At 37.9% G+C, this 18,911-nt stretch overlaps 1 protein-coding gene across 11 annotated transcripts; it reads left to right on the top strand.

Annotated features, from left to right (window-relative positions):
* Positions 1–1,410: 1,410 nt before the first annotated feature.
* LOC103708376 (histone-lysine N-methyltransferase ATX4-like) lies at positions 1,411–18,412 on the top strand. Of its 11 annotated transcripts, XM_088704992.2 has the most exons (25): positions 1,460–1,600; positions 1,721–2,768; positions 2,931–2,986; positions 3,061–3,271; positions 6,026–6,139; positions 6,379–6,447; positions 6,565–6,630; positions 6,742–6,833; positions 6,954–7,046; positions 8,331–8,469; positions 8,895–8,988; positions 9,116–9,215; positions 9,368–9,492; positions 9,850–9,995; positions 10,173–10,277; positions 10,425–10,489; positions 10,964–11,165; positions 11,775–11,861; positions 11,971–12,027; positions 12,116–12,205; positions 13,103–13,189; positions 15,484–15,558; positions 15,658–15,758; positions 16,658–16,748; positions 18,038–18,307. In XM_088704992.2, exons 2-24 carry the CDS (start codon positions 1,794–1,796, stop codon positions 16,746–16,748), a joined length of 3,240 nt encoding a protein of 1,079 aa, XP_088561118.2. In that variant the 5' UTR covers positions 1,460–1,600; positions 1,721–1,793; the 3' UTR covers positions 18,038–18,307. The 11 variants fall into 11 exon arrangements, with proteins under 11 accessions (XP_088561117.2, XP_088561126.2, XP_088561125.2 ...); XM_088704991.2 differs by having other exon boundaries at positions 1,411–2,768; positions 18,038–18,412; XM_088704996.2 differs by lacking the exon at positions 18,038–18,307 and having other exon boundaries at positions 6,565–6,612; positions 16,658–16,985.
* Positions 18,413–18,911: the final 499 nt, after the last annotated feature.

Here is an 18,911-nt window from a genome sequence, read left to right as displayed (position 1 = left end):
CTCCAGATTAATACTCAAAACCCTTCCATACATACTCCCATCTCCCAATTCGAAGCCCTTCCTCATCAGCAAGTGCCTCACAAGTTCCACAGAGGAGGATGGCTTAGGCTCGAGGATTCCTGCCACTTAGGGAGACTCATGGGGCCGGCTCGGATCACGTCAACCTGGCGGCTACGGTGCCACAAAAGAGTCGCCACCCGAGCCTCTTCCGTACTTCTCACCGGATTTTAAAACTATACTGGATCTTGAGTTCCGGAGAAGCTTCATCCAAGATCTTTCCATGGTGGATCCCCTACCGGCACCGTTGTCGGAAGATTCCGACCGGCATCGCAAGCTGGGAGTGAAAGTTCTGCCCTCAAGACCGCCGTGGCACCGATCTATGACATCTCCAATTCTCCTTGCTTCGTTCATTTCCCAAGCCTCAATTCTTCGTTCGTAGCTTGTTTTAAGGGGAAATAAAAAGAAGAAATTATCAACCGTGGCAGTCATCCAGAAATTGGCCTCTATATCAAATTATCCACTGATAAGACCGGATTTCAATAAAATTTGGAACAAGTGGTGTCATCTCCCACCGCGCTCTAGCGGATACCAGAGAACACAAGAAAACAAATAAATAAATAAATGATCGAGTACCAAAATTTCCAAAGAAGACGACATCCAGAATTACAAAAGTACAAAAAACCACGAATCCTCTTCCAAGCAACCCAGTTCTCCTTCCACGCTCAAATACCCCGAACCAGAGGAACCACCGGGTACAACTTGACCAGGGTCTCTCTCTCTCTCCCCCGGATGGGTAACGAGATCAGGCTTCCACACTATCTAAGAGATCCCACGGGCACATACCAAATAAATAAATAAATAAAAATATAAAACAGTCAACAAAATTCATAAAATTACAACGGGCAGATATTTAAAACTCCCCTCCCATTTCAAAACAACGAAGATCAAAGAAACCGGGCGAGTGCGAATTGGATCGATGCTTGAGAACTAAAAGGTGGCTAACGATGAACTCGAAGGGGACAAATGCATTCAACGAGAGCATCATCTCTACCACCCACCGCCACCACAAGCATCATCACCTCCACCGCCTCCTTAGCTAACCAGAGCCCATCGAGGGGAAATATTACATAATAAAGACATGCATTACAGCCATTGCACGAACAATGCTCTCCTATCTCTTTTCCAATTCTCAACCTTGGAGCCCATCACAAGCTACCAAGCCTTTGACCGGGCCGTGCCAGAATTATAAAAAAGTAATCCTTCCCACCCTCACGGAAACAACGCCACCGCCCCTCTCTCTCTCTCTCTCTTTCTCTCTCCTTCTCCTTCTAAATTTCATCAGGGAAAATTGAAACGCAGGTTACACCATATTTACCTCTATAAATACGGAAAAAAGACCTCCTCATCATCACATCAGAAAACTATCGAAGCCGACGCCAACAACAAAAAGAAAAGAAAAAGGGGAAAAAAGTGACATCTATTTAATCTTAAATTTTCGATAGCAGTTGGGAGCCCATTAGAAGAACAGAAGGCTGAAACCCCGCACGCACCTGATTTCGACCCCCGCGCCGATTACCTCTGGCGAAACCTCGTCCCCCAGGTCCCCCCCCAAAAATCTTCATAAATTAGGGTTTCTTGGTTCGGTCCGTTCTCTCTTTCGTTAGCCCTCGGTGATTCCGAAGATTTTTTTTTTTTTTTATTTAATTTGCCCTCGATGTAGATCTCCGGGTCCTTGATCTCCATCGAATTCTGAGGTTTCTCCGCGGAATTTAGGGATCCTCGTTGCCGGCGAGATGATTATAAAGCGGAGTCAGAGGGCGCAAATTCCGACGCTGAAGCGGTGCAATGTGGAGGGCGCTGCCCCGGGCGAGGACGATGGGGAGAGGCCGCGGAAGAGGCGACGGGAGAATGTGTTCTTCCCGCTGGAGGTGCTCGGGGATGTCTCCGCCGCTGGAATCCCGATATTCCCCTTTGGCTTCCGGCGGCCGAGCGGGGACGTGCGAGAGCAGATGAGCAGCGCGGCCGTGGCGTCTTCTTGGTGCACCGAGGTCTCGTGCTGCTCCGGCGAGGTGGAGTCGGAGTCGAGGGATGGAAAGCGGAGGGAGAGGGATCGGCTGCGCAAGGTGGCGGCGCCACCGCCGCCGGCCCGGCCGCCGGTCGTCCGTACATCCCGAGGGCGCGCACAGGTGCTCCCAGCCAGGTTTAACGACTCCGTTCTCATTGACCCGTGGAAGAAGGAGAAACCCAAGGCGAAGGCGCTCGACCCCGATTTTGAGATCAAGACTGACCTGATGGAACCTAGCGAAGAAAGTTTCAGATGTAAAGATTTCAACATTGGCTCAGTTTTCCCCAATTCAATCAGATTGTTCCACGAAGAAGAACGGTATCGGGCATGCAGAAATTTGAAATTCAAGAAGTATTCTTCTTCTCGTAGTACTCTGACGTCTTTTAATGAGAGTCTTGCGGGAGCTGAGGAGAGGTTGCCGCCGGTGGTTGATGTCGAGGATCCACTTGATTATGATTCTGATACAATGATTGTGGAAAGAAGGATACTGAAGGAGGGTGTGGAACCAAGGGAGGATTTCTATTGCCTGGAGGACTTTGTTCCGGGTGATGTCGTTTGGGCTAAGTTAGGGAAGAAGTATCCTGCTTGGCCAGCGACCGTGGTTAATCCAATGCAGCAAGCTCCGGAGGCAGTTCTGAGGTCCTCCATGCCTGGAGCCATCTGTGTAATGTTCTTCGGGTACTCCGGAAATGGAAATGATAGGGTAAATTAAATCAACTTCTATCGAATTTTCTTAATAGAATCCCGCTCTCTAATGTTATGTGCTTCTATGCTTTTGGCTTATTAATTCTTGCTATCTCGTCATTACCGTCCCATTGTTACTGTTGTTATTCTAAATTAATTATGAGCATTTGTTGGGGAACAGGAGTACGCATGGGTGAAAGAGGGGATGCTCTTTCCTTTTATAGACCATGTAGACAGGTCAGTTTCGTGAATTGGAAAATTTGGAAATATTTTGACGTGGTTATGCTAAAACTTTGTAAGTTCCACTCTAGGTTTCAGGGGCAGACAGAGTTGTGTAACAGCAAGCCTAGCGATTTTCGGTTGGCTATAGAGGAGGCCTTCTTAGCTGAGCATGGTTTCTTAGGAGTGCAAGTAGGTGGAATGGATATGGTTGGGCAGCCAGCATATTATCAGTCCTTTCCGAGAGAAATCCAAGAGGCGACAGATTCCAACCATGATCAGGAGTGCCAATCAGTGATCCAGGCAAGTTGGTTGCAAATTGGATTTATGATATTTTTGCTATAATAATATTGTGGGTGGAAGGTTTTTAGCGGCCACATTATGGCCTCCAAGAACATCATAGTCTGTTAATAGAGAAGTTGTTAACAACATTAGGATTGACACATTTTCTGTATACTCTTCAGGTGAATCTAGTGGACCCTTAAGAGAATTCTTTGCTTAAAATTTGCTATCATATTTCTCAGGTTGCAACAGAAAAGGATAGTTTGTTTGGACATTCGTTACGAAAACCTGCATTTTGTATATAAATTATATAAAAACATCTGGATTTGTTTTACATATGCAACAAAGGGTGGATTGGAAATTTTGCAAAATCAAATATCTCTAACTCATAGAGACACATCGCACACTTTAATCAGCAAAGTACATGGGAAGTTCGATAGTGTTAAATTAAAACACAATATAATTTACAATCTTCTATATTATAATGGGAATACTTGGCCAAGTGAGGCCCAATTCCAAGGTAGTGAAACCTTTGCACGGGTGCATAACATTATAAAAAGGAAAGCTCCTGGACATCTGCGTGTTTTATCCCGCTCTCTCAGTTTTATGTTTTACATGCATCCTAGAAATCCCCACCTAATGAAGGAAAATGATGGGGTGACGCAGCAATTCAAGAGGGACTCTTTTTATTTTTATTTGTTTCTCTAATACTTCTTATTTTTTCTACGATATTTGATCTTGCAAGTCTGGTAAGAGAAGGAAGCTGAAGTGTCAGGGATCTTCTACTTTTCATGTGCCTGTCACTAGTGTATTGCATGTACAGCAGAAGATATAGACTACCATACAAACATATATTGTCAATTTAAGGATACTCTTGTAAAGGGGAACATTACCATTAGATCCACTATCTTTATCCTTGTTAATGTCCAAGCAACAGCTTCTGAAAAGCTGGAGTCCAGGCACCAATACCTTTTGCAACAGTAAATTGACATGAACTGAGATTAACAAGTGTCTTGTGATGTTTATTCCTCTTTTAAGCATTTTGCCTTCTTTATTACAGTTTAGGGAACAATGCCCCACTTTACTTTTTGATTAAAGACTTTCTTTACCTTTTTTCCTTCTTGAGAGCTGTCATCATAGTTCGCCGTATCAGTCCGAACCGGGCGATACGGGGCGCACCGTACCGGTTCAGTACCGGTACATGGTACAAGAGGCATACCAAACATCCCATACTGTACTGTACCGATACTATACTAGTGTGGCACTGGGATCCGATACCGAGATGGCGAATCTTGGTCGCTATACTTTATCCAAGCACCTTCAGCGATTTCTCCTCATCCTCATCATTGTTCGAAAAGACAAATGAAGTTATTGGATTGATGGTGACTGCTAGAAGACTCAAGTCATCTTATACACTTTGCTATCATCTGACAGATGGAAAGGGGTACACTAGGGCATTTGGTCATGTTACCTTCGATTGGGGTGTGTTCATTTCCATGTAAGTGAACCGCCTGAACTGTGCTGGGGTGAGAACAGTTACTTCTAAGCATTTGTTTTTCTGCAATTCAGCCCAATGTGAGGAACTTGGTTTCTCACATAAGAAAAAAAAGGGCCTCCAAAGTGAAGTTCTATGTGGGTGAGTAGGCAATTTAGGCTACTTTAACACTCTCCCACCACAAACCTATGATGAGGATTTACGGATGACTCTTAAACATGAATGCGGTTCTTTGTGTTAGGTACACTTTGTCTCAGTATCTTTGCGTCATGTTTCGGAGAGTGACACGGCAAAATAAATTCATTTAATGTAGTTATTAAAATAGTAGAAGTGTAGTTATCAACTTACTTTGTGCTATGCATAGCTGTAGAAGTCTTGTTGCAGAGCATACCATAACATACTGCTCAAATCAGCAAATGATGATTAGATAAAATGGCATAATGCGGTTCATGCTATATTGATACATGACCACCACATCACAGTATTTTAAACCTTGCCTCCCTCTCACTTTCCCATTACAAGTGGGCCACTTAAGCAGTATTTAAATAATAATTATCATTAAAAAGAACTCAACAATTAATGCTTTAATTTTTTTCACTTTCTACTGACTTCCTCCGAAACAAATACAAGAAACCAAGTTCAAACAGTAATAACACTTATGTGAAAATGAACTCACCCTTAATTTTGCTCCTTTACACAGGATGCTGGAGGATTGATGTCAAATGATGCTAAATGATCCTAATTGTATTTCTAGCAATTTACACATTGGACATATGACCCACCCGGAAAAGTTTCTACATGTAGACATCTTTGTGAAGTTATAAGGCTTATAATTTACTTTTTGCAAGTTGATTTATTATTTCAAATTTTCAATAATGCAATATAGCAATTTTGTCTTGTGCTTATCCTAGTTTTGGGTGGTTGTTGTTCATATGCATGCTATGAAGTAACTTAAGCTATATCAAAACTTTTGAGAGGACCAGATGAGTTCATAATGGCCTGTTGCTTTTGCTTAAGTTGTTCGTAAGAAAAGAAATTCATCAGTTGAATATAATTTTTATGCCAGATGTTTTATTATGTCTTCATAGATTTTATTTCTGGGGATCCTTCTGGTGCTACTTATAGTATATTCCATTCATCCAGAATTTTATGCGCAGAAGCAATTTAATCTTCTTTGATATATGGTTTCCTTGCTAATGTGGAGTATATGCTGATATAAAACAAGGCTTCTCATGAGCTTTTTTTAATTCATTTCTTTGATATGTTTATTCATTCTCTAGGCTATGAATAAATCAGGAACACATTGCGAGAATTGTGGATTGAGCCTTCCAGTCAAAAGTGCAAAGAAAATGAAGCAGAACTCTGAACGATTATTGTGTAGACATTGTGCTAAGGTTTGAACGTGCCAGATCTATGAAAGCTCTAATTTTCTCTCTTATATATATATATATATATATATATATATATATATATATATATATATATATATATATATATATATATATACATACATACATACATACATATATACATAAATACATATATATGTATATTCACCAGAGCTGATATTGCCATAACCTTTCTTCTTGATCTTCTCATGTGCCTGTGGTTGCATCATTTGCTGTATTTACAGCTTTTAAGTTCAAAACAGTATTGTGGAATATGCAAGAAGATTTGGCATCATAAAGATGGCAGGAAATGGGTAAGAGGATCTGTACACAACTACAAATTTTTGTTGACTTCTTATTTAAAGCAGGGCTTATATTCAATGTCTAATACTTGGGCCTGAATCTCTAATACTTGAGCTTAACCAAGTCAGGTTCATTGTTGTGGATGTCAAACTTGGGTCCATGCAGAATGTGATAAAGTATGCAGCAACCTTAAGGTTCATATTAATCTTGAAAGAATTATGTGTTATTCATGATGTCCTGATATTATCGAAGCCAGTTTAACTGTTTAAGTGAGGTTGACCAATAGAATGTCTTTAATGTCAAAGGATCTGGAAGACTCTGATTATTTCTGCCCTGACTGCAAGGCAAGGTTAAATTTTGAGTCATCAGATACAGAGAAGAAGCATTCAGAATTTAGGTATGCCTAAGTTCTTATTGAGTTATTCCGTATTTACAATATATTATTTAGTGTCTCCCTCTATTTCAGGTTTACCAGATGTTCTTGAGTTAATTGATTCTATCTTAACCTTCTAAGCAGATTTTATAATAACGGTTGGCAAGACACAAGATTCAATAAGATTACTGTTTTTTGTTTCGGCATGGAAGGGGTTTACCTACCAGAGCAACATGTGTAAGTATTAGAAGCTTGTGAGTTTCACTAAAGGCAAAATTTGATAAAAGTAGTCATTCTTATTACCTTATATTATTCAGTTTATCTGCTATTCCTCATATATTGTATCAAGTGAAATAAATCATTAAAGAAGATAAGCTAATTTTATTCTGTGAGGAAAGACATGGTTTGAACCAAAACAATCAGCAAAAAATTGCTTTATATTCATTCTTGTTCTATAAATGCAATACTTACTTCTACAACGTATAGAAGACTAAATCATGGTATGGGTATTGGCCCGAATCAGGAGGTACGAGACGGGTTCGGTATCAGTACCCGATATGGGTGGTGTATTGAGTGTCGGTACGCCAAAAAAATTTCATATCGTAATGTACCGACACTGTGCTAGTATGGCATCGGTATGGAGTCCGGTACCGAGACAGCGAACCTTGGACTAAATAATCATAAGTTATAACTGGCTTTACTCAAAATGTCAAAGTTGGGTGATCAGATAGCTTTGCTTGACAAAATTTATACCTTAATTGTGACCACAACAATAACAAGCTGTTTTATCGATTGGATTTTTTCTAAATTTTTCTTTGACTTCTAAAATCTGCCCTAGCATGAGTACAATGAGAATAGAGGATTTGTTTCATATCTTGGTAGTATCTTTACAGCGGTTCTCAACATTTGAGAAGGCCCTGTAAAGAAAGGGGCTCACTTTGACTTAACATGGTTGGAAAGAGGATTCAAAGACGTTAGAAGCTAGAACACCTTGATGGGAGCAACGAGTAGAAGCAGTAAGAAAGTTTGAAGGGGTTTTCATTAACATCATATTTAGTTTTTTTTATTGGAAGATATACCCAAGATGATTTCAAATAAGGGTCAGGGAGGCCTTAGAGAACCTGGGTGAGCCAAAGAACCTTTGACAATATTTAGCTTTTGACTAGATGAAATATTGAAGATGATTTAACTGATGCACAAATGAAGTTATGGTTATAATTACCACTCTCATACTAACAGTCATGGTCTGTATTTGAGCTTGTGGTCTGGAATAGGTTGTTCCTTGTTGACTGTTTCTTCAACAAAACCATGTTCTTCCCCTCATTTTTATCCTTCTAGACAAGGGAGAGTTTTGTAAACACTGCATTGATTTTGCTGAATGATGCATCAGCCTGATCTTCATCCTTATCTTATTTTGGACTTCTTCGCAAGTTCATGTTTTATATAGTCTAGCACTCTAGCTGTTTATTGTTTTTCAGATGTCTGCTGATTATGCTTATTAAATTTTGTAAACATGGACAGAATCTCATGTCAATGCGGCTGTTGCAAGGGGCAGAAAAAGTTTATGCTTACTGAATGGGAGCGACATACTGGTTCTAAAACTAAAAACTGGAGGTCTAGTGTTAAAGTCAAGAGTACAATGAAGCCATTGGGAAAATGGGTTTGTACTTGATCAAGAATCTTTTATTTTTAAGCAATGATAAATGTAATTTCAATATTTTTCTTTTTGTGTAGCATATTCAGGTTCACCTTTACTGAATTTATTCTGTTGGTTTTTTAAAACACTATTTCTTTATGAGTATATTGATTATTCGAAAATCAGAACTCTGGCTAGTGGCTGTACATAAGAATTTTATGTAAATCTCTTGAACACTTAGCATGGTTGTTTTTCTAATACTGGGTGTGGTTCATGGGTTTCGCACTTTGGCTGCTGCATCACTCTGATTCACTCACATTTTAGGCATTTATCTTCAATATTTGCTCCATTCCATTTTGAATATATAGACTTCTGCTGCAATTAATGATCAAATAGATTAATGTTAATCTTTGCTATGTGGTTTAACTCTCGTTGTTGCTAACTTGCAGGTAGAACATTATCAGGCTACTGTGGTTTCTGCAAACAATGCTAAACGTCCATCTCCAAAAGTAAGGAAAGAAAAGCTACTTGCTTCCTTGCAAGGTAATTCCATTTCTGTAATATTATCTGTTCTTTGATGGTTACCCCATTTGGCAATTGCAACCAACATGCCAGTCCTTGAATTTTTTACTTAGTAAACTGATAATGCTTATGGTTTTCATTTTGATAGAATCATATGACCCAGTATATGTTAGATGGACAACAGAACGATGCGCAATCTGCAGATGGGTTGAAGACTGGGATTACAATAAAATCATTATATGTAACAGGTATTTCACACAATTATGTGGATCCTAAACCTCTACTGAGGTAACTTACTGGATGCAGATTTAGTAGTTTTTGCTGCCTGGAGGCCATGCTAAAAGGACAGCAAAAAAGGATTAGTTTTGAATAATTAACAATCAGTCACATAAATATCCAGATGTCAAATAGCGGTCCACCAGGAATGCTATGGAGTGAGAGGCAAACAAGATTTCACCTCTTGGGTTTGCCGCGCTTGTGAAACCCCAGAGCAGAAGCGGGAGTGCTGCCTTTGCCCTGTAAAAGGTATGATCTCCACATTTTCTCAGAGGCGCGCTATTTGCTTGTTTTGTCATCCTTTGTGCTTCCTGATGAAGATTTTTACTAGTCGTGTTACTGATTTGCATAGAGATCTCGATCTACAAGCTGAGCAGTTCAGTTGAATTGCTCTTCTAGTTTCCAAATTCACAAATGGAATCTACTTTATCCCCAGCTTACAAGTGTATACATAGTTTAAAACTTTAAACTAAGGTCTTGAGTTGTTAAACTAACTTCTTGCTATTTCTGGTTCCCCCACCTTTTTTTATGTGAAATTGGAGGTTTCTATTGATTAATGTTATAAGTTAATCCAGCTCTTAGTGTTTTTATAATGTTGAACCTCAGGTGGTGCTTTGAAGCCGACGGACATTGATACATTATGGGTCCATGTCACGTGTGCCTGGTTTCAGCCTCAAGTTTCTTTTGCAAGTGATGAAATAATGGAGCCTGCTGTTGGCATAGTGAACATTCCATCTGAGTCTTTTGTGAAGGTTAAGACATGATTATGGACAACAATATGTTGCGAACTATGTGATGGACCTCAAATATCTCTGCTATTTTTAAGATCTTTCTCCCAATGGGGAAACTGTTATTTTTCTATCTCACATCGTATAATATGCATCAAATTAGGGACTTAACTGATAATTTGTTTGTCCATGTGTCTCCAGGTTTGTATCATATGTAAGCAAATGCATGGTTCTTGCACGCAATGCTTTAGGTGTTCCACTTATTATCATGCCATGTGTGCATCAAGAGCAGGATACCGCATGGAGGTAGATCATTGACGATAACAATAATTTTGACTCCTCAAGTTTAATGTTTGATTGAATTTATTAATCAGGAGCTTCTAGTATTATTCAAAATATCCCATCAATTCGAATAAAATGGTTTGACTTTGATATGCTGTTGATGGATTGCAGTTGCACTGCTTAGAGAGAAACGGGAAACAGATAACGAAAATGGTTTCATATTGTGCGCATCACCGGTAAACTTCTACTTGTGGCAGTTAGTAATGAAATAGTTTCCATACTTCTTGATGCCTTCCTCTATCACCATTTGTTCTTTTGGAAATTGCTCGAGAAACAGCCCTGTGAACTTTAGACTTGAGAATTAGAAACAAACCTGCCTCCCAGCAAATTATCCCATGTGTCTTGAACTGTGGTCTGTTTCTCAACTTTGAAAATATATATTATGTCATGCTTGAATAGCAGTAGTCTAGCTAAACGAAATGTCAGATTCTCAGAGAGCATCCCTTATGGATGCTAAGCCCAATGTATGTCATATACCTGAATGCGATAACATTTGTCATCATCAAGGTTAAAAAGGGGGGAGACCCCTTCTTTTATCATGTTTTGCAGTGTTATACTCAGAACCTGCTTTTTAAGAATTTTTCTAGAACTTGCATCAATTATTTTTTAATTGAGGTAACACAACTACAGAATTTCTATTTTCTGTGCAGGGCTCCGAACCCAGATACAGTTTTAATCATACATACCCCATTAGGGGTATTCTCTTCCAAAAAGTTGCTCCAGACTAATGAAAAGCAGAGTGGGTCAAGGCTGATTAGGAAAGACATCCCTAAAGTTCCATCCTTACCTTCTCAATATTCTGAAATGTCATCTGCTGCAAGGTGTCTGATCTATAAAAAAATAGAAACTAAGGTATGATAGACATAGAACATTATAATTTCCTTTGATGAAAATTTAATGCTTGTGCAGTCAAATAATCAAGCATGGTTTATTTGGTGCTATCTTGCAATCTGCTATGCTTAATAATGCTTGTCCCCTCTGTCCAAGGCCTTCAAGCACTCTTCCTGGCATGTGGGACATAATATTCTGTCTGAATCCTGGCCTAATTGTCCTGAGAATGCTGATTTGACATAAAAAATAGTGCATCTCCTCTAATGGGATAGCATCATTGTCATGGCAGGAGAATTTCTTAAATAATGGTGTTTGTAGATTTCACGTAGTCCTGATATCGACAGTGCTTCGCATCTTGATTGCTTGTACTTTACTTTAAATTATCCAATCATCCATGATTGCAATAATTATATGGTAAATTATAGGTTTGGTATATAACATCAAGTGCAGCAGGCGGTAACAATTTATGCTTCGTGTGTTACAGAGCTGTGTCTGGATAAAAGTCATCTTCAGTCCTTGTATCTTTAGTCTTGGCCCCATTCTTTTTCTGCTTCATGAAGATAATTTTCTTCCATGTAACACCATGTAGGCCTGTAAATCAGTTCTTACTAACTTTTGTTTGCTATGCAGAGAACACAAGAAGAGGCCGTTGCCCACCAAGTGATGGGGCCTATTCATCATTCTTTGGATGCAATTAAACGCCTTAATAAACCTAGGGTACTTCTCTTGTTCTTCTTATGCTAGACAGGTTCACATAGTTTTATTTTTAGAACTCGATGCTAAACAATTGGAAATTGATGGGATATATTCCATTCTTGTTAAACAGGATGAGAAGGACCCTGAATCATTTTCTACATTCAGGGAGCGTCTTAAATATTTGCAAGTAATTGTTTATCGCATTGTGTTGCCATATGTTGTTACATATTATTCTCAATATCCTCATCAGGTCTTTTGTCTACTTATGCTTCTAGATGACCGAGAATAGCAGAGTTTGTTTCGGTAGATCTGGAATACATGGATGGGGCCTTTTTGCACGTAGGAACATTCAAGAAGGAGAAATGGTACTATTTCAAACTATAAAGTTCTCACTTATGTTTTTTCTTTCCTCCAAGACAACTTGATTTTTATTTCTGTCTGGATTTACCTGCTAATTCGTCATTGTCTTTGATGGCTTCAGTATTCCCCATGTATGGTCATGGTTAGTGCCAGAATGCATGATGTGCCATCTAGATTGATAATCCACATCTTTCATTACAATATAAATTTCACAAAATGCAAATTTTACAGTATGGTGTAGTTCCAGAATGCATGATGTGCCATCTAGATTGACAGTCCACATCTTTCATTACAATATAAATTTCATAAAATACAATTTTTTTACAAATTAATTTAATGCAGCTACCATCTATGGATTAGAATAAACTCTTTCTTTTGTTACTGAAAAGTATTTATTGTGTGAACACTTGTTGAACGGTAAGAAGTCCCATAATATTTTATTTCTTGATCTCTAGGCATTTTGGATGTTGTAAAACTTGATGAATAGCAATGCCGTCAATTTTGATGGTTAAACATGCATTTTGGCACCAGGGCATTTCTATGGTAGTCATGCCTTACAAGCATCAAAAACCGACGTGTACATATACAGATAAATACATCAATATCTCTATGCAGGCATGCAGCTGTGTTAAATGGAGCTATGTGACAATAATCAAGTAATGATTATTGATTAGGATATAACATGGATTTATGCAGAAAAATGTGTTAAGTGTATCTTTTGTTCTAAGCCATCTATTATTAGTTTGTTTGTGTGCTAGATCATGTTACTTGTTAATGTCTAGATTTTGGTAATATAGCCCAAAAAAAAGGCTAGAGCAGCGCTTGTATATAAATTGGTTATACATAACAAAAGAAAAACCTTGTTTTAAAAGAAGATATGACAGTCTGAAACCTATCACTAGGTCATCGAATACCGCGGGGAGCAGGTCAGGCGCAGTGTTGCGGATTTGAGAGAGGCACGCTACCGGTTGGAAGGAAAAGATTGCTACGTGAGTCATCTTTCTGTGCTTATCCTTGATTTTATTCTTATATTAATCTGCTGATGATAATCACAAGAAAACCAAACCAGAATTTGGGCTGTTTTTTTTTTGGTTTGAAATTTCTTAATTTGTGTACAATAGACTGACAAAACAACAGTAAGCACTACTGAAACTTTATGGATGCTCAGTTATGATCTAGCTTTTGTAAATTTGTTTGGTTGTCTTTCTGGAAGGTCTTAAGTAACACTTCTTACCACAAAAAAAAAATTAATGCCAATATTTTGTTCGTTGGAATTTGAAAAATTAGCACTTGCAAACATATTGGATTGTAGAATTGAAACTTAATGAAGATATTGGCTTTTGCAAAGGCTATGATCTGTGATGTAGTACTGATTACTTTCGTATAATGAGGACATACTTTATTCCAATAGTGACCTGTCTGTTTGGAGTTTGGACAACACCTTTATTTTATGCTAATTTCTGTAACCTGGTAGTATTAAATGTATATTTTTAGTGCATCTGTGCTAACCTACAAATTTCTATGTCATAATGCTTTTGTTAGCTAATATTCATGTGACCTATCTCAGCATATTTATATACAGACTTGACAGTTTATCTTTTAATGCATCTGTGCTAACCTATAAATTTCTATGTAATAATGCTTTTGATAACTAAAATTCATGCAACCTACCTTGACATATTTTTATACATGCTTGACAGTGTATCTGCATGTTGATGTTCTAACTGATGCTTTTTTAAAGGTTATCTATCTAAATCCATTTTAATAAGTGGATCAATAATTGCTACCTCAGGATTGAATCCCTACAACTGTATTTGGTGTCAGTTGTTTTTTCCAAAAAATTTAGACAGAAAACCATCGAATGTTTCAATTTTATTTACAATTTGCTATGACGAAGCAACTGTGAACATGAATTCTAGCATGTGATAGAAATGCAAGATCAATGCTGCCATGTACAGGTGTTTTAATACTCTTATCTATTTCCATATCCCTTCAGGGCTGCTCTCAAGGTGTCATTATGACCTTTGAGTGTTGACATGTATAGGCAAGGAAACATGGAGTTGAGCATGTTTCATCGAATGCCTGAGATCTATGGCAGCCTTAGGCATCCATATATTTAGTTCCAGATCTCCACAAATAGGTTTTGCACACAAATACCTAACAAGTTCGATTCTCTTGATAATCCCTATCTTTCTTTATATTGAAGTTTGACAAATAGAAAAGGGTCTTCGATAGATAAATACCTAATGCTATTTTTGATTGTTTAGAATGCGACACGAAAGTTGGTCAAAGGGGAATATTTTTTCCAATGGTTGAGCAAGGAAACAACATTTAGAGAGAGAGATAGTTGGGCAAAAAATAATGGATGTTGACATATTAGTCCATTTGCAACCATATTCAAATTAGTCCTTTTCTGGTTGGCCCCCACCCCTCCTTTTCTCTTCTTTTTTGTGAATGGGGACAAAATAGTCCCTTCCATCCATTTAGTGCTGTTCCTTTCTCTTTATGTAACTTCAATTTTTCCTAACCATTATAACACAAACTCCACATTTTTAATTGGCATTTCTTTTTCTGATGAGAAGCATGAGTGATTCCCATCTCAATTCCCCTTGTTTATGATAGCCATCAAAGTAGGATTAATCTAAGGTCATACTTTCTATTTAACATAAAGAATTTCATCAACTTAGTTTGAACTTAACCTGCAGATCTTTGGGTTTTAAATGAAATTCCATATTTTGAATACAAGGCTTTGATATATATATATATATATATATATGACTGTAAACTCGGTTAGAAAAAGTGCTTGTACAAGTAATTAATTATTGGCCATGCCTAAGAATACATCTTCAATTACATGCTGTATCCTCCAGTTCTCTGTGATCAAGAAATTTTAGTTTCGTCTCAAGCTGACTAAGTTTTCATTCAAAGGAAGGTTTTTCTTTGTCAGATCCTTTATTTATGTGTGAGCCCTTTGCTTTGAAAAATATGTTTGATCAGTGTAAACTGAACCACTTGCTAAGAATTTTCATTGAAGTTGTTAGGTACATTGTTTAGGGTGGGTGATTCTTAGGGTGCTGGCTCTTTGATCTAGTCTATGTCGATTGTCACATGTGTGCTTAGAATGAGTAGTGGTATGCATGAGCAGAGCTGGGTTTTAAATGAGAAAAGATCTTTATTTATTCTTTCTTTCCTGTATCATTCAAGATTTTTGTTTGTTACTTGTGCATTGAATTGGATTTGGATTAGTAAATAAGTGATCTTATGTTTTGTTTGTATGTTGTAGCTTTTCAAAATCAGTGAAGAAGTAGTGGTTGATGCTACAGATAAAGGGAATATAGCACGTTTAATTAATCATTCTGTAAGTAGTTATATTCAATAAAATTTCCTCATTTTCTTCTTACTGCTTATATGGAGAGTGCTGCCTATACTGATGAAATATTTTTAATTCTTTATGCAGTGCATGCCCAATTGCTATGCAAGAATTATGAGCGTGGGTAATGATGAGAGCAGGATTGTCTTAATAGCTAAGACAAATGTTTCTGCTGGAGATGAGTTAACGTATTATTATTTTCCTCTCCTCAAATTCTGATTTCACTTCTGTTAAATCTGTTTCGGTCTTTTCTTTCATATGAGTTGAGCTTCATTATGTCACCAAGCCGTTTGTGGAATCTTCCTTGAAACTTTTCTTGAGTTCTCAAAGTGATGCATAATAAGGTAGAATTTATGAACAACCCAAAGGAAAATCTTTTCTTCATGGAAGGTTGCCTAGCCAATTTTCGAGGCTATGATGCACAAATATTGACATGGACATTTATCTATTGTGGAATGAAGATACACAAAACATCTATGTACATTTTTTAGGACATGGATATGGATACTGTTAACACATGCAACAAATCTATTTGATAAGGTAAGACAAATTTAAATAAAAATACTTTGAGGTCATATATTCATCTTGACTATATCGTTTCCTTCAAAAAACTGAACATTATCAAGTGCTAACAAAATGTAGGCTTTGGTATCCATCTGTTAGCTCTTTGAGACAGATACATCAAGCTTGTAGAAGTATCTAGTTATCATAACATGTGAGTTGCAGGCCACTATGATTTAACTCTTGGACTCTGTCAGTTACTTGTGATGCTCACATGTGGTCTTGTATGATAGTGATAAATGTGCTTAAATGGGATCATTGACTCGGATCACTTATGTTAAATTGAAAATAACTCTCAAAAGATGAAATATACTTTTTCAGTTTGGATACTGTATAATATCACAGTCAACCGTATCTTATTTGGCTTTTGGTCTTCCTGAAATGGGTCAAATGCTGGCCTGGTACTGCTCAGTACTCAAATGCATCAATCTATTCTATGCACCTATGATCATAAATAGATGCCTATGTCATTGATCGGACCAAGCTTATTCTCAAGCTAAATTTTCTATATTCTGCTTGTGTGCAGGTATGACTACTTGTTTGACCCTGATGAAGGTGATGAATATAAAGTTCCCTGTCTCTGCAAAGCTCCAAACTGTCGGAAATTTATGAATTAGGTAAATGTACATGCCCACTTATTCCTTCACATGAAGCCTAAACAGCAACCCCCCCCCCCCCCCCCCCCCCCCCCCTCTCCCAAACCTCCAGTCGTTCCTCTATTGTATTCAGTTTCCCATTTTTTATCAATTGAAATTATTTAAAGCTTGAGAGTAACAAGGGCCACATTCTTCGCAAATTGCATACCTCAGTGTATTAACTACAGTTGTTTAATCAATGTAGCATTTTTTTTCTCATAACTGGTCTTGTCTGATTGCTAAAACTAGCCACCAATCCAATGGTCTGTATATTAACTTGCCTCATCAATGATGGAGAATTCCAACATCTGATTTATTTTATTGTCTACGAGATAGTGCCATATTTGTGCATTAGGGATTATTGTGTGCCCGTCCTGATGGCTATCATGGGGCTACATCTGTTTGAAGATAGTGCCTTATTTGTGCATTAGGGATTAAATTGCAGATAACTTTGATATTATACTTTGTTTGGTGTGAAACTTGACACGGTGACAGAGAGCTTATAGTTATCTGCTTGAACTCCTTGCCGTTGGGTTTCAGACGTTGAAAGCAAGAGTGGTGGTGACATCAGGTTTGGCAACCAATTAAGGGTGGAAACTTGGTCTCTCAACTCTTATTTAGAATGTAAACAGTGATAAAACCCAGTTACCATTGGATTCAATTGGCGGATTGGCGGGAAGGCGTGTAAGCTGTGATTGGTGCCGAGGCGCACAGGCGTTCGGAAGGGTTTCGCACTCTGCAAGTTTGCTTTGGAGCTCAAGTCGGCTACAGGTTCCATGAGGATGATCTGATGGCCGTAATATTATCTTCTTATATAAAATTCTGCTCTCTTCTAGGGTTAGAGATAGAGGGTGCATGCTACAGAGAAAATTTGGGTTTTAGGTCTGAGAGCCTTTTATATAATAAAAGGTGTAGGCTTTTTTTTTTTTTTTTGGTGCTAAAACCGGTGTTTCATACTATACGGGTACAAAGGTGTAGGCTTTCACCATGGAGCCTTTGCCTGGGACCGGGTGATCTTTATTTCATCCTCAATAATGGCTCTCTTTGCTATCTTGGTGGATGCGATCTTTTTATATCATATCTATTTATTTTTAATTATATATATCATATTATGAGTGAAAATTTAAACAAGTTGGTATATAAGTTCGTATAAAATTAAATACGTTAAACATGGATCTATATTTTTTGGATATGGGTTGCCTGTGTTTCTTCCCTGAACTGGGCTCGAGTCGAATCGGCCTGACACAATTTGTTGCCGTTACTATTTCCAGGTCTACTGCAGAATCTTTAGCATTGTAGGAGCACGGGAAGTATAACTTTTGGACCGCGTAGTGGAACGGAAGAACATTGCCATCCCAATCCCTTGACATCCTCCAAAGACAAGGCCCAGCAGCGCAATTGAACCACAGCCGGTGTCCCTGGATGTGCTGGAGTCGGGACAAAAAACTAGGCTAGCGAACTTTATCTTTACGTACCTTTCGCAGCAAATTAGACATGCTGAGAGAGAAACACCCTTTTCACTCAAAAGAAGAAAAAAAAAATGGAAAGAATTTTCTTGCTGGTTGGACAGGATTTTGGCATTCCACACATCCAACTTGTTTTTGAATAATGTCGAAAAGGTAAATCCAAGACTGCTTAATTTCTACTTGCATCGAATTGGATGAGATTTACGATTACTTTGTTGATCTATTGGATATTTTAGTTGAAATTAGAAAAGCATTAATGCAAATACAAAACATAAACTTCTATTATCTAATCATATCACAAGCAAACCATGCAATAAAATAACAAGAAGCAACACATAGACATTATAAACAACCTATTCCGTATAAGATTTGTTTGACAACCGCAGAATAGAAACAACGATACAAATAAAGAAATAATCACATTAAACTTATTATTGAAATGAGCTATGAAACATATAGTGTTATCATAGTTTCAGAGAGCAATCAGGTTGATTGAAGTTCAGATCGAGGTATTTAATGATCCAGATCTAATAAATATTCAAAAATAACATATTTTTCAATCCGACTAAATTTGGATGGAATTGAATTCGCTTACTTCAGGTTTCAAATCAGAAGTTCCAGCAAGTGAGAGAATCGAGAAAAAACTGGAAAAAGCTCTCAGAAAACCCTTGAGCACGTT

The sequence above is a fragment of the Phoenix dactylifera genome, chromosome 9 (assembly GCF_051530095.1).
Source record: "Phoenix dactylifera cultivar Ajwa chromosome 9, Ajwa_hap1_PhDact_Kaust_v1.1, whole genome shotgun sequence".
NCBI lineage: Eukaryota > Viridiplantae > Streptophyta > Magnoliopsida > Arecales > Arecaceae > Phoenix > Phoenix dactylifera.
The sequence above is the reverse complement of the archived record's forward strand: the minus strand, read 5'-3'. Positions and strand labels throughout refer to the sequence as shown.

Coding starts and splice junctions, on each gene's coding strand:
- LOC103708376 (XM_088704991.2), top strand. CDS start 1,794: ATGATTATAAAGCGGAGTCAGAGGGCGCAAATTCCGACGCTGAAGCGG. Junction 8,470..8,894: donor TGAAGCCATTGGGAAAATGG/GTTTGTACTTGA, acceptor GCTAACTTGCAG/GTAGAACATTATCAGGCTAC. Junction 12,028..12,115: donor AGCGTCTTAAATATTTGCAA/GTAATTGTTTAT, acceptor TTATGCTTCTAG/ATGACCGAGAATAGCAGAGT.